The sequence below is a fragment of the Somniosus microcephalus genome, chromosome 12 (genome assembly GCF_052327205.1).
Source record: "Somniosus microcephalus isolate GS21.2 chromosome 12, FLI_Smic_1.0, whole genome shotgun sequence".
In the NCBI taxonomy this organism is placed as follows: Eukaryota; Metazoa; Chordata; class Chondrichthyes; order Squaliformes; family Somniosidae; genus Somniosus; species Somniosus microcephalus.
The window spans coordinates 6,296,408-6,319,234 of NC_140998.1; the positions used below are offsets into that span (position 1 = coordinate 6,296,408).

Consider the following 22,827-nt stretch of genomic DNA (forward strand, 5'->3'; position numbering starts at 1 on the left):
AGAAGAAATTCCTCCTCATCTCAGTTCTAAAAGGGCGACCCTTTATTCTGAGACTGTGCCCCTGAGTTCTAGACTTCCCCACGAGCGGAAACATCCTCTCTGCATCTACCCTGTCGAGCTCCCTCAGTATCTTATATGTTTCAATAAGATCACCTCTCATTCTTCTAAACTCCAATGAGTATAGGCCCAGCCTGCTCAACCTTTCTTCATAAGACAACCCCCTCATCTCAGGAATTAACCTCGTGAATCGTCTCTGAACTGCCTCCAATACAAGTATATCCTTCCTTAAATAAGGAGACCAAAACTGTACGCAGTACTCCAGGTGTGGTCTCACCAATACCCTGTACAGTTGTAGCAGGACTTCCCTGCTTTTATACTCCAACCCCCTTGCAATAAAGGCCAACATTCCATTTGCCTTTTTGATTACTTGCTGTACCTACATGCTAACTTTTTGTGTTTCATGCACAAGGACCCTCAGGTCCCTCTGAACTGTAGCATTTTGTAATCTCTCTCCATTTAAATAATAATTTGCTTTTTTATTTTTCCTGCCAAAGTGGCTAACCTCGCACTTTCCCACATTATACTCCATCTGCCAAATGTTTGCCCACTCACTTAGCCTGTCTATATCCCTTTGCAGATTCTTTGAGTCCTCTGCACAACTTGCTTTCCCACCCATCTTTGTATCATCCGCAAACTTGGCTCGATTACACTCGGTCCCTTCATCCACGTCATTAATGTAGATTGTAAATAGTTGAGGCCCCAGCACCGATCCCTGTGGCACCCCACTAGTTACAGTTTGCCAACCGGAAAATGACCCATTTATCCCAACTCTCTGCTTTCTGTTAGTTAGCCAATTCTCTATCCATGCTAATATATTACCCCCAACTCCGTGAGCTCTTATCTTATGCAGTAACCTTTTATGTGGCATCTTATCGAATGCCTTCTGGAAATCCAAATACCCCACATCCACCGGTTTACTTTTGTCCACCCTGCTCGTTACCTCCTCAAAGAACTCCAGCAAATTTGTTAAACATGATTTCCCTTTCATAAAACCATGCTGACTCTGACTGCATTATGATTTTCCAAATGCCCTGCTACTGCTTCCTTAATGAAGGACTCCAGCATTTTCCTAACGACAGATGTTAGGCTAACTGGTCTATAGTTTCCTGCTTTCTGTCTCCCTCCTTTCTTAAATAGGGGCGTTACATTTATGGTTTTCCAATCTGCTGAGACCTCTGCAGAGTCCAGGGAATTTTGGTAGATTACAACCAATGCATCCACTATCTCTGCAGCCACTTCTTTTAAGACCCTGGGATGCAGGCCATCTGGTCCAGGGGACTTGTCGTCTTTTAGTCCCATTATTTTACCAAGTACTTTTTCCTTAGTGATAGTGATTGTCTTTAGTTCCCCCCTCCCTGTGGCCCCTTGATTATCCATTATTGGGATGTTGTTAGTGTCTTAGAAACATTGGAAGATAGGAGCAGGAGTAGGCCATTCGGCCCTTCGAGCCTGCTCCGCCATTCAACGAGATCATGGCTGATCATCCAAACCCTAGCACCCGGTCCCTACACCGACAGCCATCCCACCCAAGCCCTATCCCCGTAACCCCACGTATTTAATCCCCCTTAACACTAAGGGTCAATTTTTATCATGGCCAATCAACCTAACCCGCACATCTTTGGTCTTCTACCGTCATCCACTTTGGACCTAAAAAGGATAGAACAGGATACTTTCTAAATGAAAAAAAGCTAAAAAGCAATGGAGGTCCAAAGAGACTTGGGGATCCAGATACATAGATCATTAAAATATCATGAACAGGTACAGAAAATAATCAAAAAGGCTAACGGAATGCTGGCCTTTATACCTAGAGGACTAGAGTACAAGGGGGTAGAAGTTATGCTGCAGCTGTACAAAGCCCTGGTTAGACCACACCTGGAGCACTGGGAGCAGTTCTGGGCACCACACCTTAGGAAGGATAGATTGGCCTTGGAGGGAGTGCAGCGTAGGTTTACCAGAATGATACCCGGACTTCAAGGGTTAAGTTATGAGGAGAGATTACACAAATTAGGGTTGTATTCCCTAGAATGTAGAAGGTTAAGGGGTGATCTGATCAAAGTTTTTAGGATATTAAGGGGAACAGATAGGGTGGATAGCGAGAAACTATTTCCGCTGGTTGGGGATTCTAGGACTGGGGGCAGAGTCTAAAAATTAGAGCCAGACCTTTCAGGAGTGAAATTAGGAAACACTTCTATACACAAAGGGTGGTAGAAGTTTGGAACTCTCTTCCGCAAACGGCAATTGATGTTAATTGTAAATCTGAGATTGATAGCTTTTTGTTAACCAAAGGTATTAAAGGATATGGGCCAAAGGCGGGTAGATGGAGTTAGGTCGCAGATCAGCCATGATCTCATTGAATGGCGGAACAGGCTCGAGAGGTGGAATGGCCTCCTCCTGTTCCTGTATAACAGGCTCGAGGGGCTGAATGGCCTCCTCCTGTTCCTGTGTAACAGGCTCGAGGGGCTGAATGGCCTCCTCCTGTTCCTGTATAACAGGCTCGAGGGGCTGAATGGCCTCCTCCTGTTCCTGTGTAACAGGCTCGAGGGGCTGAATGGCCTCCTCCTGTTCCTGTGTAACAGGCTCGAGGGGTGGAATGGCCTCCTCCTGTTCCTGTATAACAGTCTTGAGGGGCTGAATGGCCTCCTCCTGTTCCTGTGTAACAGGCTCGAGGGGTGGAATGGCCTCCTCCTGTTCCTGTGTAACAGGCTCAAGAGGTGGAATGGCCTCCTCCTGTTCCTGTGTAACAGGCTCGAGAGGTGGAATGGCCTCCTCCTGTTCCTGTGTAACAGGCTCGAGGGGTGGAATGGCCTCCTCCTGTTCCTGTGTAACAGGCTCGAGAGGTGGAATGGCCTCCTCCTGTTCCTGTGTAACAGGCTCGAGAGGTGGAATGGCCTCCTCCTGTTCCGGTGTAACAGGCTCGAGGGGTGGAATGGCCTCCTCCTGTTCCTGTGTAACAGGCTCGAGAGGTGGAATGGCCTCCTCCTGTTCCTGTGTAACAGGCTCGAGGGGTGGAATGGCCTCCTCCTGTTCCTGTGTAACAGGCTCGAGAGGTGGAATGGCCTCCTCCTGTTCCTGTGTAACAGGCTCGAGGGGTGGAATGGCCTCCTCCTGTTCCTGTATAACAGGCTCGAGGGGCTGAATGGCCTCCTCCTGTTCCTGTATAACAGGCTCGAGGGGCTGAATGGCCTCCTCCTGTTCCTGCATAACAGGCTCGAGGGGCTGAATGGCCTCCTCCTGCTCCTGTGTAACAGGCTCGAGGGGCTGAATGGCCTCCTCCTGCACTTATGTTCCATATTGAAGTGGAGGACTTGGCAGAGGCACCCAAAGAATTGAACGGGGCAATGCAGCTGCCTGATGCCACCTCAAGTGCTATCCAAAAGCTAACTCCCTCAATCTTTTTATAGGAGGATCTGTGAAAGACAGGTGAGCGCAGGGGGTACCCTGACATTGGGAACTCAGCCCCTACAATAGGAGCAGGAGTAGGGCACTCGGCCCTTCGAGCCTGCTCCGCCATTCAATAAGATAATGGCTGATCTTCGACCAGTGGATGTGGTATATTTGGACTTTCAGAAGGCTTTCGATAAGGCCCTGCATAAGAGATTAGCGTGTAAAGTTAAAGCACATGGGATTGGGGGCAAGGTACTGACTTGGACAGAGAACTGGTTGGCAGACAGGAAGCAAAGAGTTGGAATAAACGGGTCTTTTTCCGAGTGGCAGGCAGTGACTAGTGGGGTACCGCAGGGATCAGTCCTTGGACCCCAGCTATTCACAATATATATTAATGATCTAGACGAGCGAACTAGATGTAATATCTCCAAGTTTGCAGATGACACAAAGCTGGGTGGGCGTGTGTGCTGTGAGGAGGATGCCGAGAAACTCCAGGATGATTTGGACAGGTTGGGTGATTGGGCAGATGCATGGCAGATGCAGTATAATGTGGATAAATGTGAGGTTCTCCACTTTGGTGGCAAAAACAGGAATGCAGATTATTATCTGAACGGCAATAGATTGGGAGAAGGGGAAGTGCAATGAGACCTGGGTGTCCTTGTGTACCAGTCGCTAAAGGTAAGCATGCAGGTGCAGCAGACGGTTAAGAAGGCAAATGGTATGTGGGCCTTCATAGCGAGAGGATTCGAGTACAGGAACAAGGATGTCTTGCTGCAGTTGTACAGGGCCTTGGTGAGACCGCACCTTGAGTATTGTGTGCAGTTTTGGTCGCCTTACCTGAGGAAGGATGTTCTTGCTATGGAGGGAGTGCAGCAAAGATTCACCAGGCTGATACCTGGGATGGCAGGAATGACGTATGAGGAGAGATTGGGTCGATTGGGCTTATACTCGCTGGAGTTTAGAAGAATGAGAGGGGAACTCATTGAAACTTATAGGCCTAGAAATTCACTATATCCCCGTTTGGGGCGCCAGGCTCGCCAGTGTAGTGCATGTACCTTTAAGGGGAGAACTACTTTTTGACAGCTCCTGTATACTGTAGTACCGGCAGTGACCACACCTGTATATAAACCCTGAGTAGGGATCTGTACTGTTAGTTTAGAGTAACCTTCATCCAGTAAACACCTGTTGATTGTTCCTCTGCAGTCTCTGTCTATTTATTGAAGGACACCATACATCAAGATTCACGGATTTAACATTGGCGACGAGTGGATTCAAACCTACCTGCAACTCTGCATCACCTCCCAGGGATTCGCTCCTGGAGAGCAGTGAAAGGGGAAGGCCGAGTCCAGAAGTGCGGGCGTCGACCATCCAGAGAGGACTTGAACATCGCAGAGGAGGCTGTGGAGAGCTGGGCTTGGTTCTCCAGTCGCAACGATCCAGCACAGCGGGCTGGCAGCAGGTACGGCGCAGACCCTTCCCGGACAGCGGCGGCTGGAGCCGACCGACGGCACAGAAAAAGGCCGAGCAGCGTCGACGGGGTAAGAGAGAGGGTAAAGCGCACAGGGCGCAGCCGGGGTTGAAGACCGAGCGGCGTCAACGAGAGAGGGGAAAACGCACTGGGTGCAGCCGGGGTTGAAGACCGAGCGGTGTCAACGAGAGAGGGGAAAACGCATTGGGCGCAGCCAGGGTTGAAGACCGAGCGGCGTCGACAAAAAAAGAGAGAGAGAGGGTGATGCGCCATCAATTACTCAAAAGACTGAAGTTGAGCGAGTAACAATCAGGCTTTTATTAACTAAAGAATGAAGGTCTTGTCTCGAGTGGTCGACCCGTCCAGAATACTAAGGGACTGGGAGGTAGTCACTTATATACCTGGAATAGTGGGAGGAGTCAGCCGAGGCATGTCCAGACCTGTACCTAGTGGAATACACATACAGACACAGACAGGTATGACAGTGGTTTACCACATTCACCCCTTGTTTAAAAATGAGTCCGGCGGGGTGAAGTGTATTTAAAAGTTCGTGTATTGGAGTCTCTCCGGAGGTCTTGTCTGCCGCTGTGATCGACGTGGCGACGGCAGGGGTGGTGGAGCTTCCGGCGTCGCGTCCCGTGTAGGCTGGGGCCCTGGAGTGTAGTCCTCATGGGTGACGGTCCAAGGCGAGCCGGCTGCTGGGGTTGGATATCGGGTCGTGGGGGGGGGTGGTAATGGGTAGTGGGTTACAGCGGTCCCCGAGGGTGCGAGGTCTCGTATGGAGACTGTGTCCTCCCGCCCGTCCGGGTACGCAATGTAAGCGTACTGGGGGTTGGCGTGGAGGAGGTCGACCCTCTCGACCAGGGGGTCCGTTTTATTGGCCCTCACGTGTCTTCTCAGTAGTACCGGCCCTGGGGACGTCAGCCATGGCGGTAACGATGTCCCCGATGTGGACTTCCTTGGGAAGACAAACATTTTCTCGTGAGGGGTGGCATTGGTGGCAGTGCAGAGAAGTGACTGAATCGAGTGGAGCGCATCGGGGAGCACCTCCTGCCAGCGGGAGGTCGGAAGGCCCCTAGACTTTAAGGCTAGTAGGGCAGCCTTCCAAACAGTTGCATTCTCTCTTTCCACCTGTCCGTTCCCCCGGGGGTTGTAACTGGTGGTCCTGCTTGTGGCTATACCCCTAGCGAGCAGGTACTGGCGGAGTTCGTCGCTCATAAACGATGAGCCCCGGTCGCTATGGATATAGCTGGGGAAACCGAACAGGGTGAAGAGGCTGTTCAGACATTTAATGACCGTGGCACTGGTCATGTCCGGGCAGGGGATAGCGAACGGGAACCGGGAGTACTCGTCAATGATGTTGAGGAAGTACACATTGCGGTCGGAGGAGGGGAGAGGCCCTTTAAAATCGACGCTCAGGCGTTCGAAAGGGCGAGTGGCTTTTATCAGGTGGGCTCTGTCTGGTCTATAAAAGTGCGGTTTGCACTCAGCGCAGACTTGGCAGTTCTTGGTCATGGTCCTGACCTCCTCAATGGAGTAAGGCAGGTTGCGGGCCTTGATGAAGTGGAAGAACCTGGTGACCCCCGGGTGGCAGAGGTCATTGTGGAGGGCCCTCAGCCTATCGATCTGCGCGCTGGCGCAGGTGCCACGCGATAGGGCATCTGGGGGTTCATTGAGCTTCCCAGGCCGGTACAAGATCTCGTAATTGTAGGTGGAAAGTTCGATTCTCCACCTCAAGATCTTGTCATTTTTGATTTTGCCCCTCTGCTTGTTGTTGAACATAAAAGCAACTGAACGCTGGTCAGTGAGCAGGGTAAATCGTTTTCCGGCCAGGTAGTGCCTCCAATGACGCACAGCCTCCACGATAGCCTGGGCCTCCTTCTCGACCGCGGAGTGTCTGGTCTCCGGGCCCTGGAGGGTTCGTGAGAAGAATGCCACAGGTCTCCCCGCCTGATTAAGGGTGGCGGCCAGAGCGAAGTCGGACGCATCGCTTTCCACCTGGAAGGGGATGGATTCGTCCACTGCGTGCATGGTGGCTTTGGCAATGTCTTCCTTGATACGGTGGAAGGCTAAGCGGGCCTCTGCCGTCACGGGAAAAGAGGTGGACTTGATCAGCGGACGGGCTTTGTCTGCATAGTAGGGGACCCACTGAGCGTAGTAGGAAAAAAACCCTAGGCACCTCTTCAGAGCTTTTAGGCAGTGGGGCAGTGGGAGTTCCATAAGGGGACGCATCCGGTCCGGGTCGGGACCGATGACCCCGTGTTCTACAACACAGCCAAGGATGGCGAGGCGGTCTGTGCGGAATATGCACTTCTCCTTGTTATATGTCAGGTTCAGGAGTTGGGCGGTGCGGAGGAATTTCTCGAGGTTTGCGTCATGGTCCTGCAAGTCATGGCCGCAGATGGTCACATTATCTAGGTAAGGGAAAGTGGCCTGCAGCTCGTTTTGATCGACCATCCGGTCCATCTCCCTTTGGAAGACGGAGACCCCGTTGGTAACGCCGAAGGGAACCCTAAGGAAGTGATAGAGGCGGCCGTTTGCCTCAAAAGCAGTATACTGGCGGTCTTCAGGGCTGATGGGGAGCTGGTGGTACGCTGATTTCAGGTCAATGGTCGAAAAGACGCGGTACTGCGCGATCTGGTTGACCATGTCAGCTATGCGGGGGAGTGGGTAGGCGTCCAGCAGGGTGTAGCGGTTTATTGTTTGGCTGTAGTCGATGACCAGGCGTTGTTTCTCGCCGGTCTTAACGACCACAACCTGGGCTCGCCAGGGGCTGGAGCTGCCCTCAATAATCCCCTCCTTCAGGAGCCGTTCCACTTCGGTTTTGATGAAAACCCTGTCCCCGGCACTGTATCGCCTGCTCTTTGTGGCGATGGGCTTACAGTCGGGGGTGAGGTTAGCAAACAGTGGGGGGGGTGGGACTCTGAGTGTGGAGAGGTTGCATCTAGTGCGCGGCAGGCAATTTGGAGGCTGCTGGCTGCGGACTGTGAGTGGGGGGAGGGGGCCACCGTACGCCATCGTAACGCTTTTGAGGTGGCACTGGAAATCCAACCCCAGTAGAACGGCAGCGCAGAGGTCGGGCAGGACCAGGAGTTTAAAATTATTGAACACAGTCCCGTCTACTACTAGTGTCACCATGCAGTAGCCGCCAATGTCCGCTGACTGGGACTCGGAGGCCATAGAAATCCGCTGGTGCGCAGGCAGGACTGGGAGAGAGCAACGCCGCACCGTGTCGGGGTGGATGAAGCTCTCTGTGCTCCCGGAGTCAAAAAGGCAGTTTATTGCATGGCCGTTTACCTTAACGTCCATTTTGGACCGAGCTAGCTGGTGCGGTCTCGTTTGGTCCAGCGTCACAGAGGCCAGCGTAGGGGTCGGTGTGTCGCTGCGAGTATCAGATGGGGGGGGGTTGGCGGTCTGCTGCGTCCCGGCTGGTGTCCAAGATGGCGGCGCCCATGATTCCCATGTGGCTGGAGTCGTCCAAGATGGCTGCTGCTGCGGTGGTTCGCACATGGCTGGGGAGGCCCAAGATGGCGGCTCGCACGGCCCACACGCGGCGCTGCTGGCGTTCGGGGTGGCTTTGGCCTTGCAGACGCTGGCGTAGTGTCCCTTTTTCCCGCAGCCCGAGCAGGTTGCATTCTTCGCCGGGCAGCGCGCTCTGGGGTGTTTGGCCTGGCCACAGAAGTAGCATTTCTGGCCTTGGGATACTGCTGTCTGGCTTTGGGACACTGCTGCGGTAGTTGGGCCGTTGTTGGGCTGTGGCTGGGGTGGCACGGTGCTATGGGGCTGTCCTACCGTGTCCCAGGTTGTCGTTCCCCGCGGCGTCCACGGTGCAGAGGAGTAGGCATCCATGCCCCGGAAGGCTGCGTCCAGCGTTAGTGCGATGTCGGAGGCTTTGTCGAGGGTGAGGTCACTCTGCTCCAGCAGTCGCTGTCTGGTGTAGTTGGACCTGTGGCCCGCTACGAAGGCATCCCGGATCAGTTCCTCCGTGTACTTAGTGGGCGTTACCGCCTTACACCCACAGGCCCGGCCAAGCACGGACAGTGCTTGGAGGTATTCCTCAGTCGATTCCCCAGGTTGTTGCTTGCGACTCCCCAGAAGGTGCCTAGCGTATACTTCGTTCACAGGGCGCGTGTACTGGGTCTTGAGGAGCTGGAGGGCGGCTGTGTACGAGGTCGCATCCCGGATGACTGAGTACACTCGGTGGTTCACCTTGGAGAACAGGACAGACAGTTTGTCCGCATCCGTTTCGACCGCAGTGGAGGCAGTCAGGAATGTCTCGAAGCACATGAGCCAGTGAGCAAACTTGGTGGAAGCGTCCGCTTCCCGACTGTCCAGGTCCAGGCATGCTGGTGTGAGGATCTTCTCCATTATAAAAAATTTAGTTAATAAAATTGATGCGCCATCAATTACTCAAAAGACTGAAGTTGAGCGAGTAACAATCAGGCTTTTATTAACTAAAGAATGAAGGTCTTGTCTCGAGTGGTCGACCCGTCCAGAATACTAAGGGACTGGGAGGTAGTCACTTATATACCTGGAATAGTGGGAGGAGTCAGCCGAGGCATGTCCAGACCTGTACCTAGTGGAATACACATACAGACACAGACAGGTATGACAGTGGTTTACCACAGAGGGTAAAGCGCACAGGGCGCAGCCGGGGTTCAGGACCGAGCGGCGTCAACGAGAGAGGCGCGCAGGAAAACACGCAGAGCGCAGCCAGTGTTCAAGGGCCGAGCAGCGTCCACGGAGAAGAAGGGAGACGCCATTTTTTTTTTTAGCCGCAGCGGAGAAGAAGGGAGAGCGCGGGAAGAAAGGAAAGCGCGGGAGACGCCATTTTGAGCCAGTGGAGAAGAAGGGAGGGCACGGGAGACGCCATTTTTAGCCAGTCTAACCACACCCAGGGATGCCGAAGAGTGGCAGTGTCACAGCGTTCGACAATGAAGTCGAAGATCGGGCGACATATGTAGAACGCATAGAAGTGTACTGCAAGGCGAATGAAGTGCCAGATGCCAGGAAAGCACTGGTATTGTTGAATTCCATGGGTGCAAAAACGAATGGCTTACTGCGAAACCTACTAACCCCAGAGAAGCCAGTGGAAAAGGATTTTGAAAGCATAGTGGCAATCCTCCAGGACCACTTAAACCCCACACCGCTGCTGATAGCAAAAAGATTTAAGTTTCACAAAAGGAACCAGCATAAAGACGAAAGTAATGCTGAGTATTTAACGGAACTGCGCAAGCTATCGAAACACTGCCAGTTTGGAACGGGACTAGCAGATACTTTAAGGGACAAGTTCGTGTGTGGGCTTCAAAGTGAAGGAACCCAGAAACGGCTTCTATCAGAAAAGGATCTTACGCTGGACAAGGCTTTCAGCATGGCAGTATCACACAAAGCAGCAGCACGGGGCGCGGCTGAGATACAACGGAGACCGCAAGAATATGGCACAAATGAAATGGCATACGGAACAGTGAAGTGCTATCGCTGCAGCAGAACAACACACGACCATAAGGATTGCTGGTTCAAGGACCAAGTGTGCAGACAGTGTGGAAAAGTAGGACACATAGCAAGAGTCTGCAGGTCGGAAAAGAAAACCAGCAGCAAGAAATCTCCACAGGAGAAGTACAAGAAGGTACATAAGGTGACGGAGAGTAGTTCGGACGAACAGGAAAGGGATACAGACTCCGGAAGCAAGGAGCTGGGTTGTCTGAAACTACATAATGTGATCAAAACGGAGGATCACCAAACTATCTGGGTCACGCTCAAGATAGCCGGAGTCCAAGTGAAAATGGAATTGGACACAGGATCAGCCCTAACAGGCATAAACCGAAGGGACTACAAGCGGCTATTCTCACATATACCCTTGAGAGATACAGAGATTGTCTTGAAGATGTACACGGGGCAAAAAGTCTACCCCAAAGGAAAAATAAGGGTGAACGTTATATATAACGGCAAGGAAACACCAAAAATGGACCTATATGTATTGCCAGAGGGAGGACCACCACTACTAGGACGTGAATGGATCCGGAAGATACAGCTAGATTGGCATTCCATACAAGCACTGACTGTAGATGCCAAAAAGGATGACGACGTCACACCTGGACGACTGTCAAAAATGCTAACTGACGCACAAGAAGTGTTCCAGGAGGAACTCGGAACACTAAAAGGCATAACAGCGACGATCAAAATAGAGGAAAATGCAAGCCTAAAGTTTTTTAAGGCCAGACCGGTGCCTTATGCGATCCGCCCAGCCGTCGAAGCAGAGCTGGAAGGTTTGGAACGTTCAGGAGTACTGTCCAAAGTGGACTGGAGCGAGTGGGCTACACCCATCGTTCCTGTAATGAAGAGGTCATTGAGTAATACGCCTGGGGAACCAAAGAAAGTTCGCATCTGTGGGGACTTTAAGGTGACAGTGAACCCAGTCCTTCACACGGTACAATATCAGTTTCCGCGGATTGAAGATATTTTCGCCTCGCTATCTGGAGGGAAACGCTTCACTAAGATTGATCTGGCCCAGGCGTACCTGCAAATGGAGGTAGAAGAAGCCTCGAAACAGTATCTCACGATCAACACTCATAAAGGTCTCTACCAATACAACCGGCTGGTGTTCGGGGTAGCATCAGCTCTGGCTCTTTGGCAAAGGGCAATGGATCAAGTCCTGCAAGGGATTCCAGGGACCCAGTGTTATTTGAATGACATCCTGGTCAGGGGCGAAAATGACAGTGATCACCTCGCCAACCTGGAACAGGTGCTCACTAGATTGAAGGAATATGGGCTCCGAGCTAATTGCCACAAATGCGAGTTTTTCCAGAAGCAGATCTCGTATTGTGGCCACGTTATTGATGAAGAGGGGTTACATAAGTCCCCTGAAAAGATTGAGGCAGTAGTCAAGGCTCCAGCACCGGAAAATGTGTCACAACTGAGGTCGTTCCTCGGGCTGGTGAACTACTGCCATAAGTTCTTGCCAAATTTGTCTACCGTACTACACCCACTGAACACCCAACTGCAAACGGGGGTACCATGGAAGTGGAATGACGAATGTAAACGAGCTTTCCAGAAGAGCAAAGAACTGATCACATCAAAAGAGGTGTTGACTCATTTCAACCCAGCACTACCAATTCGGTTGGCGTGTGACGCATCACCCTATGGCATTGGAGCGGTGCTGTCGCACAAATTCTCGGACGGCTCAGAGAGGTCAATAGCCTTTGCGTCATGATCACTAACCTCAGCCGAGCGTAACTACGCCCAGATTGACAGGGAGGCCCTCAGTCTAGTGTGGGGAGTGAAAAAGTTCAACCACTATCTGCACGGGCAGAAGTTCACCTTGCTGACGGACCACCAACCACTTGTCTCCATCTTTAATCCAAAGAAGGGCGTTCCGGTGATGACTGCGCAACGGCTACAAAGATGGTCCCTTTTTCTAGGGGCGAACCAATATGAAATCGAGTATAAGGGCACGAAACAGCATGGAAACGCTGATGGGCTATCACGCCTGCCACTGCCTACTGTGGAGGAAGCACCAGCAGTGGACCCTGTCAAAATATTTCATTCGACTATAATTGAACGCTTGCCTGTAACTAACGCTGATATAGAGAAGGAGACCCGAAATGACCCGACACTGTCTCGGGTATATGACTTGACGGTGAAGGGATGACCAACACATGGCGACTCACTGTTGCCAGCATTCTCATCCAGAAGAGAACAGCTGTCAGTATGCCAGGGGACCTTGATGTGTGGATCCCGAGTGGTAATTCCACCCAAGTTAAGGGAGAGAGTGCTCAATGAGCTTCACAAAGGCCATCTGGGAGGGGTGAAAATGAAAAGCCTTGCTAGGGCTCATGTGTGGTGGCCGGGGATCGATCAGCAAATCGAGGACCTGACAAAGAGCTGCTCAGGATGCCAGAAGGTCCAAAATGCACCACCACATGCCCCTCTACACCCATGGGAGTGGCCCTCATCTCCATGGCAATGGGTGCATATTGATTTTGCTGGTCCATTCATGGACTCAATGTTTTTAATAGCCGTGGATGCGCACTCGAAATGGCCTGAGGTGATCAAAATGTCCTCCACCACCACGGAGAAAACTATTGCAGTCCTACGGACCATATTTGCCAGGAACGGCTTGCCAGAACAGATTTGCTCTGATAACGGACCACAGTTTGTGTCCGAGGAGTTTCGAAGATTTATGAAGAGGAATGGGGTAAAGCATTACACATCCGCCCCGTATCATCCAGCCACAAATGGATTGGCTGAGAGGTTCGTACAAACCTTTAAGAAAGCAGTAAGGGCCATGTGCGATGACGACATTCCACTGCAGCATAAGGTGGACAATTTCCTGTTAGCCTACAGAAATGCGACACATGCAGTCACCAACCAGACCCCGGCCACGATGTTCTTTAACCGAAGGTTGAGATCTTGTCTGGATTTGCTCAGACCAAATGTACGAAGAGATGTTGAGAATAAGCAATTCCAGCACATCAATGAGAAGCCGACAAGGAGCTTCAATGTAGGGCAACCAGTCTTGGCCCGCGACTACCGAACAGAGAAATGGCAACCAGGAACGATATGCACACGGCAGGGGCCACTAATGTAGTGTATGTACCTTGAAGAAGGAACGATATTCTGCAGCCCCTGTATACTGCAGTACCAGTAGTGACCACCCCTGTATATAAGCCTGTGCAGTAACTTTGTATAGTAGTTCCAGTTTTGTCTCCATTCAGTAAACACCTGTTATAACCAACTTCTGCAGTCCGTGTCTCAATTACACACGGACGTTACAACTAATGTACACAGTGGCTGTTGGGGAGAACATTGTGAGACGCCATGTCGACCAGATCCCAGAGTCACAGGAACGAATCAACCCCATGTCTCGCGTACCTGGTGATGAACCCGATATACAGGTAGCATCTACCCCAGAAACAGGAGCATCGGAAGCTGATGAACCAACCGACGATAGGGGGCCAGAATCGCCTCCGCACCAAGAGCAAGACACTCAGGAAAGGCGCTATCCAGAAAGGATCAGGAAGCCGCCCCAAAGACTGAATTTATAAATGGACTATTTTCAGTTAATGTTGCATGTTAAAAGTGTTAATTGTTAAATGAATGTTATGGTACTGTTAATCTAAAAGGGGAGGAATTGTAGTGTAACATAGAAACATAGAAGATAGGAGCAGGAGTAGGCCATTCGGCCCTTCGAGCCTGCTCCGCCATTCAATGTGATCATGGCTGATCATCCAAACTCAGTACCCTGTCCCCGCCTTTTCCCCATATCCCTTGATCCCTTCAGCCTCAAGAAACATATCCAACTCTTTCTTGAATATATTTAATGAACTGGCCTCCACCGCCCTCTGTGGCAGAGAATTCCACAGGTTCACCACTCTCTGGGTGAAGAAATTCCTCCTCATTTCAGTCCTAAATGGCTTACCCCTTATCCTTAGACTATGACCCCTGGTTCTGGACTCCTCGGCCATCAGAAACATCCTTCCTGCATCTAGTCTGTCCAGACCTGACAGAATTTTATAGGTCTCGATGAGAAGCCCTCTCAATCTTCTAAACTCCAGTGAGTATAAGCCCAATCAACACAATCTCTCCTCATATGTCATTCCTGCCATCCCAGGTATCAGCCTGGTGAATCTTCGCTGCACTCCTTCCATGGCAAGAACGTCCTTCCTCAGGTATGGTGACCAAAACTGCACACAATACTCAAGGTGCGGTCTCACCAAGGCCCTGTACAACTGTAGCAAGACATCCTTGTTCCTGTACTCGAACCCTCTTGCTACGAAGGCCAACATACCATTTGCCTTCTTAACCGCCTGCTGCACCTGCATGCTTACCTTCAGCGACTGGTGCACAAGGACACCCAGGTCTCTTTGCACTTCCCCTTCTCCCAATCTATTGCCATTCAAATAATAATCTGCCTTCCTGTTTTTGCCACCAAAGTGGATAACCTCACATTTATCCACATTATAGTGAATTTGCCATGTTTCTGCCCAATCACCCAACCTGTCCAAATCGTACTGGATTTTCCCGACATCCTCCTCGCAGCTTACCCTCCCACCCAACTTTGTGTCGTCTGCAAATTTGGAGATATTACATCCAATTCCCTCATCCAGATCATTAATATATATTGTGAACAGCTGGGGTCCTAGGACCGATCCTTGCGGTACCCCACTAGTCACTGCCTGCCACTCGGAAAACGACCCGTTTATTCCAACTCTTTGCTTTCTGTCCGCCAACCAGTTCTCTATCCAAGTCAATACTTTGCCCCCAATCGCATGTGTCTTAATTTTGCACGCTAATCTCTTGTGTGGGACCTTATCGAAAGCCTTCTGAAAGTCCAAATACACCACATCCACTGGTTCTCCCTTATCTATTTTACCAGTTACATCCTCAAAAAATTCCAGTAGATTAGTCAAGCATGATTTACCTTTTGTAAATCCATGTTGACTTTGTCCGATCCTGTCACTGCTTTCCAAGTGCTCTGCTATTACATCTTTTATAATAGACTCTAGCATTTTCCCCACTACCGATGTCAGGCTTACCGGTCTATAATTCCCCGCTTTTTCTCTACCACCTTTTTTGAATAGTGGGGTAACATTAGCTACCCTCCAATCCATGGGTACCGTTCCAGAGTCTATCGAGTTCTGGAAGATGATCAGTAGTGCATCTACTATCTCTAGGGCCACTTCCTTAAGTACCCTGGGATGTAGACCATCAGGCCCTGGGGATTTATCGGCCTTCAGTCCCATCAATTTTCCTAACACCATTTTCCTACAAATACTGATTTCTCTCAGTTCCTCGCTTTCATCAGACCCTATGTTCCCCGGCATCTCTGGGAGGTTATTTGTGTCCTCCTTTGTGAAGACAGAACCAAAGTATGCATTTAGTTGGTCTGCCATTTCCTTGTTTCCCATTATAAATTCCCCCGATTCTGACTGCAAGGGACCTACGCTTGACTTCACTAATCTTTTTCTCTTCACATATCTATAAAAGCTTTTACAGTCAGTTTTTATGTTCCCTGATAGCTTACTCTCATATTCTATTTTCCCTTTCTTAATCAATCCCTTTGTCCTCCTTTGTTGACTCCTAAACTGTTCCCAATCCTTAGGATTATTGCTTTTTCTAGCCAATTTATATGTCCTCTCCTTGGATCTTATGCTATCCCTAATTTCCCTTGTTAGCCACAGTTGAGTCACCTTTTTTGTTTTATTTTTGCGCCAAACTGGGATGAACAAATTCTGTAGCTCATCCATTCGGTCTTTGAATGTTTGCCATTGCCTATCCACCGTCAACCCTTTGAGCGCCATTCCCCACTCAATCCTGCCCAACTCGCTCCTCAGACCATCGTAGTTTCCTTTATTTAAATTGAGGACCCTTGTCTCTGAGTCAACTACTTCATTCTCCATCTTAATGAAGAATTCGATCATATTATGATCGCTCCGACCCAAGGGGCCTCGTACAACAAGATTGCTAATTAATCCTTTCTCGTTGCATAATACCCAGTCTAAGATGGCCTGGTCTCTGGTTGGTTCCTCGACATATTGGTCCAGGAAACCATCCCGTAAACACTCCAGGAATTCCTCCTCCACAGTATTGTTACTAATTTGGTTGGCCCAATCTATATGTAGGTTAAAGTCACCCATGATGACTGCTGTCCCCTTATTGCACGCTTCTTTAATTTCCCTTTTAATGCCATCCCCAACCTCCACCTTACTGTTTGGAGGTCTATATACCACTCCCACTAATGTTTTTTTCCCCTTAGTATTTCTCAATTCTACCCATACAGATTCCACATCATCAGAGCTAATATCCTTCATTACAATTGTATTAATCCCTTCTTTAACTAGTAGTGCTACCCCACCTCCCTTTCCTTTTTGCCTATCTTTCCTGAATATCGAATACCCCTGGATGTTGAGTTTCCAGTCTTGGCCATCCTTGAGCCACGTTTCTGTAATCCCAACCAAATCGTATTCGTTTACCTCTATTTGCGCAGCCAATTCATCCACCTTATTACAAATGCTCCTCGCATTAAGACACAAAGCCTTCAGGCTTGTTTTTTTAACGCTCTTAGACCTATTAGAATTATTATTTACTGTGGCCACGTTTGATTTAAACCGTTGATTTCTCTGACTGCCACTTTTGTTTTTCTCCTTCCTATCTTTTGCTTTTATCCCTGTTTTCCTTTCCTCTGTCTCCCTGCTCAGGTTCCCAACCCCCTGCCATTTTAGTTTAAACCCCCCCGAACAGTGCTAGCAAACATCCCCGCAAGGATATTTATCCCGCTCTAGTTCAGGTGCAACCCGTCCGACTTGTACAAGTCCCACCTTTCCCAGAAGCAGGCCCAGTGATCCAGGAAACTAAAGCCCTCCCTCCTGCACCAACTCTTTAGCCACGCATTCATCTGCTCTATCCTCCTATTCCTATACTCACTAGCACGTGGCACCGGGAGTAATCCAGAGATTACAACCTTTGAGGTTCTGCTCTTTAATCTGCTACCTAGCTCCCTAAATTCTTGTTGCAGGACCTCATCCGTCTTCCTACCCATGTCATTGGTCCCAATGTGAACCACGACCTCTGCCTGTTCCCCCTCCCCCTTCAGAAAGCCCTGCAGCCGTTCAGTGACATCCTTGACCCTGGCACCAGGGAGGCAACAAACCATCCTGGAGTCACGTCTACGGCCACAGAGCCGTCTATCTGTTCCCCTTACGATAGAATCCCCTACCACTATTGCTCTCCGACTCTTTTTCCTCCCTTCCTGAGCAGCAGCAACACCCCCGGTGCCAGGAAGTTGGCTGCTGCTGCCTTCCTCTGGTGAGTCATCCCCCTCAACAGTATCCAAATTGGTATACCTGTTTAAAAGGGGGACGGCCACAGGGGTCTCCTGCACTACCTGCCTGCTTCTACTGCTCCGCCTGGTGGTCACCCATTTCCCTCCTGCCTGTGCAGCCCTACCCTGCGGCGTGACCAACTCATCAAACGTGTAATCCACGACCCTCTCCGCATCGTGAATGCTCCACAACCCATCCATCCACAGCTCCAGCGCCTCAATACGGCCCGTTAGTAGCTGCAGCTGGATGCATTTCCGGCACACGTGGTCATCAGGGACACTGGCAGCGTCCCTGAATTCCCACATAGAGCAAGAGGAGCATAACACGGGGCTGGGCTCTCCTGGCATGACTTACCCCTTTAATTAATTTAAATTAATTCAATACCACCAGTTAAAGATATACTCTAGGGTGCTTATTTACCAACTGTCCCCACTACACCACAGAGACCGAAGAAAATATAAACCGCAGAATTTAAGCTTGTAATAAAAGAGATACTCACCAACCAATCACTTACCTGCTTCCTGGTGACGTCACACTTGGATTACTTTTTACCTCTCTCCTCTGCTGTTGAATTGGTCACTGCCCCCTCACAGGTCCAATGCTCTGATCAGGCCTCACCTCGCAACTGCCGCCGATTTGAAACTGCTGCCGCTTTTAAGCTCTGCCGGTCACTGCCACCTCACAGGTCCGATGCTCTGATCGGGCCTCACCTCGCAACTGTATGTACCTTTAAGGGGAGAACTACTTTTTGACAGCTCCTGTATACTGTAGTACCGGCAGTGACCACACCTGTATATAAACCCTGAGTAGGGATCTGTACTGTTAACCTTCATCCAGTAAACACCTGTTGATTGTTCCTCTGCAGTCTCTGTCTATTTATTGAAGGACACCATACATCAAGATTCACGGATTTAACAGCCAGGGCGCTAAAAGTAGCACCCCGGAAGCAGTCGCGGCGGCCTGCCGGAAATTCAGTTGGAGCGCCCCAGAGGGAAGCGCGGCGCTACTGGAGGCGCCCCGCATCCCTCTTGGGGCACTGCAACTGAATATCGCAGTGCAACGTGCCGCAGCGCCACACGCTGCGGCACATCGCGCTGCGGTACTGCAGGCCTTCCTCCCCTTCTTAAAGGGGAGGGGCCTTGTGCAGCGCGATCTGGGCCCAGCTAGGCCCCCGAGGATCGCGAGTGCCGGCAAAAGAGCCCGGCACCGAGGAGAAGTGCCGGGCTCTTGGAGCACAGTTGGCACTCCGCGGTGGGGGGGCTCAGGGGATGGGGACGGCAGCGCGGAGAGGTGCTGGCAGGCGGCCAGCAACAAAAATGGGCGCCCCGCACCTCTCCTTTAATTAGCGCCTCTACCGCCGTAGGTAGGCCCCCCTGAACCGGTCGCACATAGCGTCCGGCGTTAAAGCAGGGGGCGCATCTAAATATCGCGATCGGGGCGTCAGCGGGGCGCTGCGCACACCGATGACGTCATCGGTAGCGGCGCAGCGCTAACGGCTAGCGCCGCCATTAGCGTCCCACTGAATTTAGCAGGAGGCGTGGCCAGTGGCTTCCGATCCACTTAAAGCCCTCTTAAGGCGCTAACGGGTGGCGCAGCCCACTGAATTTCTAGGCCATAAAATTCTAACAGCACTAGACAGACTAGATGCAGGAAGGATGTTCCCGATGGTCGGGGAGTCCAGAACCCGGGGTCACAGTCTAAGGATAAGGGGTAGGCCATTTAGGACTGAAATGAGGAGGAATTTCTTCACCCAGAGAGTGGTGAACCTGTGGAATTCTCTACCACAGAAGGCAGTTGAGGCCAATTCATTAAATATATTCAAGGAGTTAGATATATTTCTTAAGGCTAAAGGGATCAAGGGATATGGGGAGAAGGCAGGGACAGGGTACTGAGTTTGGATGATCAGCCATGATCTCATTGAATGGCGGAGCAGGCTCGAGGGGCCGAATGGCCTACTCCTGCTCCTATCTTCTATGTTTCTTAACTCCACTTTCCTGCACTATCCCCATATCCCTTGATTCCCTTAATATCCAAAAATCTATCGATCTCTGTCTTGAATATACTCAACGACTGAGCCTCCACAGCCCTCTGGGGTAGAGAATTCCAAAGATTCACCACCCTCTGAGTGAAGAAACTTCTCATCTCAGTCCTAAATTGCTGACCCCTTATTCTGAGACTGTGACCCCTGGTTCTAGACTCCCCAGCCAGGGGAAAACATTCTCCCTGCATCGACCATGTCAAGCCCTGTAAGAATTTTGTATGTTTCAGTGAGATCACCTCTCATTCTTCTAAACTCTAGAGAATATAGTCCTAGTCTACTCAATCTCTCCTCATAGGACAATCCCCCCATCCCAGGAACCAGTCTGGTGAACCTTTGTTGCACTCCCTCTATGGCAAGTATATCCTTCATTAGAGGGAGTGCAACGAAGGAGCACTAGGCGGTTAACTTGGCAGAACAGTTAGGCGTGGAAGGAAGGCAGTGTGTTGAGAGTGGGTGCTGAGGCTCCTACCTGGGTACCCTCTGGGTGGCTGTCTTTCTGGCCATCCCCTGCTTGTTACTCGGTGGTGGTCTCGGGAGGAGTTGGGGGCTGCTGCGAGAGGCTTCCAGCTTCTGCCAGTTCGCTGGCCACTGGCCACAGGAGTTGCTGCCCAGTGAGGTTTGATTCCCTGCTGCAAATGATGCTGACCATTGCCTGCTGGGGTCCATGGCCTGCAACTGGTTCTCTGCAAGGATAGCCTGTGATAGCAAGAAACATATATACATTAACAATATACACATGTATAGATACACACAGATACATATCTACATATATACACACACACATTGACAATATATACACACATATAGATATACACATTAGCAATATATACATGTGTATAGATGTACACTGATATATATATTATAAATATACACATGTATACAGTTACATACAAACACATATACATTAAAAAATATATATGTATAGATACATAGATATATATACACATTAGCAATATATACACGTGTAGACACACATAACAACAACAACTTGTGTTGTGTATGTAACCTGTTCCACCTTAAGAGAGCTTAAGCCTGTTCCACCTTAAGAGATGTACTACTTTCTCAGGCTGCTGTAGACGTAATACCAGGGGTGAACACACCGGTATATAAGCACTGTGCAGTAATCTTGTATTCAGTATAGTCCCTACCTCCAACCAGTAAAGACCTGTTTTTATTGCTACTCATTAGTCTGTGTCTTAATTAACTAAATAATTCACAGACTTAACACTGGCGACGAGTCAGGTTCTTACCCTGCGGCAGTTATTCCACGGCGGTTGAAGAGAGGTTTCAAACCACACCACCCCACTGGAAGCGACAGGCATTAGGACCCTGAAGCCTCCATCAGCTTGTGAACCAGAGTAGAAGACAGGGCTGGGGAAGACAGAGGTACAGGGCGATAGCGATCGGCAGATAAGGGCCGGGCCGCTTTCAAGTGAGGGGCGCAGCCGGGCCATCGATCGCAACCACCGATAAGGGCCGCACTCGGGCTGAAAGGGCAGCGGCTGCAGAAATTGAAGGCGCGAGAGCCGCGGTGCACATCGATCGCGATCGGCAGATAAGGGCTTTGGAGTGCGAGGCGCAGCCGGGCCATCGATCGCAAGCACTGATAAGGGCCGGGCCGCTTTCAAGTGCGAGGCGCAGCCGGGCCATCGATCGCATCCGCTGATAAGGGCCGCACTCGGGCGATCGCGGCGAAGATAAGGGCCGCACTCGGGGGCTGAAGGGAGACGGCGTCGGGGGACGCCAAGCGCGGGAAAACCGCCATTTTGTGGGCGGAGGACGACGGCAAGAGCGGGAAGCCGCCATCTTTGATAACAAGTAAAGAAAATAAAATCTGAGAAATTGCAAATCTACAATGCCTAAACACGGGAATATTAGCACCTTTGATAGTGACCTCGAAGATTGGGCCATATATGTTGAAAGAGTAAAAAATTATTGTAAGGCCAATAAAATTCGTGACCAAGATAAAGCTCTAACATTATTAAATTTAATGGGTGCGAAGACATACGGGCAATTGAAACACCTGTTATCACCAGATGAACCAGCGGATAAGACGTTCGATGAGATTGTTACTGTCCTGAAAGATCATCTAAACCCCACGCCGCTGATGCTAGCGGAACGATTTAAATTTTACGACAGAAGGCAGCTACAGCATGAAAGCAATGCTGAATATTTGCTGGAATTGCGTAAATTAGCGAAATATTGCCAGTTTGGAACGGGACTGACAGATGCACTACGAGACAAATTTGTGTGTGGTTTATTTAAACAGGATACACAAAAGCGACTGCTCGAGGAGAATGAGCTGACGCTTGAGAAGGCGGTCACTATGGCAGCAGCACACGAAGCCGCAGCGAGAGGCACGGCAGTAATGCAGCTACGGTCACCGGAGCTCAGTGCACACAAATTGGGTGTGAGTTCTGGCAAATGTTACCGTTGTGGAAAGACAACGCATGATCAGAACCAGTGTTGGTTTAAAAACCAAGAATGTAGAACTTGTGGTAGGCTTGGACACATAGCTAGAGTATGCAGGTCAGGGAAGAAGACCAGCAACAAGAAGTCACCGCAAGGAAAATACGCAAAAGTACACAAGGTGGCCGAACAGGAGTCCGATTCAGACGCTAGCAGTAATGAACTGGCTGGCTTAAGCAGTATTGAACTGGCTAGCTTAAGGGTACTCAACGTTGGTAAGGGTGCAGACCTCCAGACAATTTGGGTTACTCTTCAGATAGAAGGAGTCCAAGTAAAAATGGAATTGGACACTGGATCGGCATTGTCGGTCATGAATAAGAAAGATTACAGAAGGTTATTCCAACATATTCCCCTACAGGATACGGAGATTATATTGACAACCTACACGGGGCAGAGAGTGTACCCCATCGGGACAATAAAGGTTGCAGTGGCCAACAAGGGCGAAGGAAGTCAAATAATGGACTTATATGTGCTACCGGAGGGAGGTCCACCACTACTAGGCCGGGAGTGGTTTAGAAACATAAATATGGACTGGCATTCGCTAAAAGCCATAAAGAGTGAGAACTCGGTGCAGATAATCAGCC

The 22,827-nt window shown here is 50.3% G+C and overlaps 1 protein-coding gene across 1 annotated transcript in view; it reads right to left on the bottom strand.

Moving 5' to 3' along the window:
* Positions 1-22,827, bottom strand: part of LOC147108996 (tubulin polyglutamylase TTLL5-like) — a 154,142-nt gene that overhangs the window by 81,123 nt on the left and 50,192 nt on the right. The window contains exon 3 of the mRNA XM_086004165.1: positions 20,244-20,470. Coding sequence (XP_085860291.1) covers positions 20,244-20,470 — 227 coding nt within the window. The remainder of the gene's footprint in view (positions 1-20,243; positions 20,471-22,827) is intronic.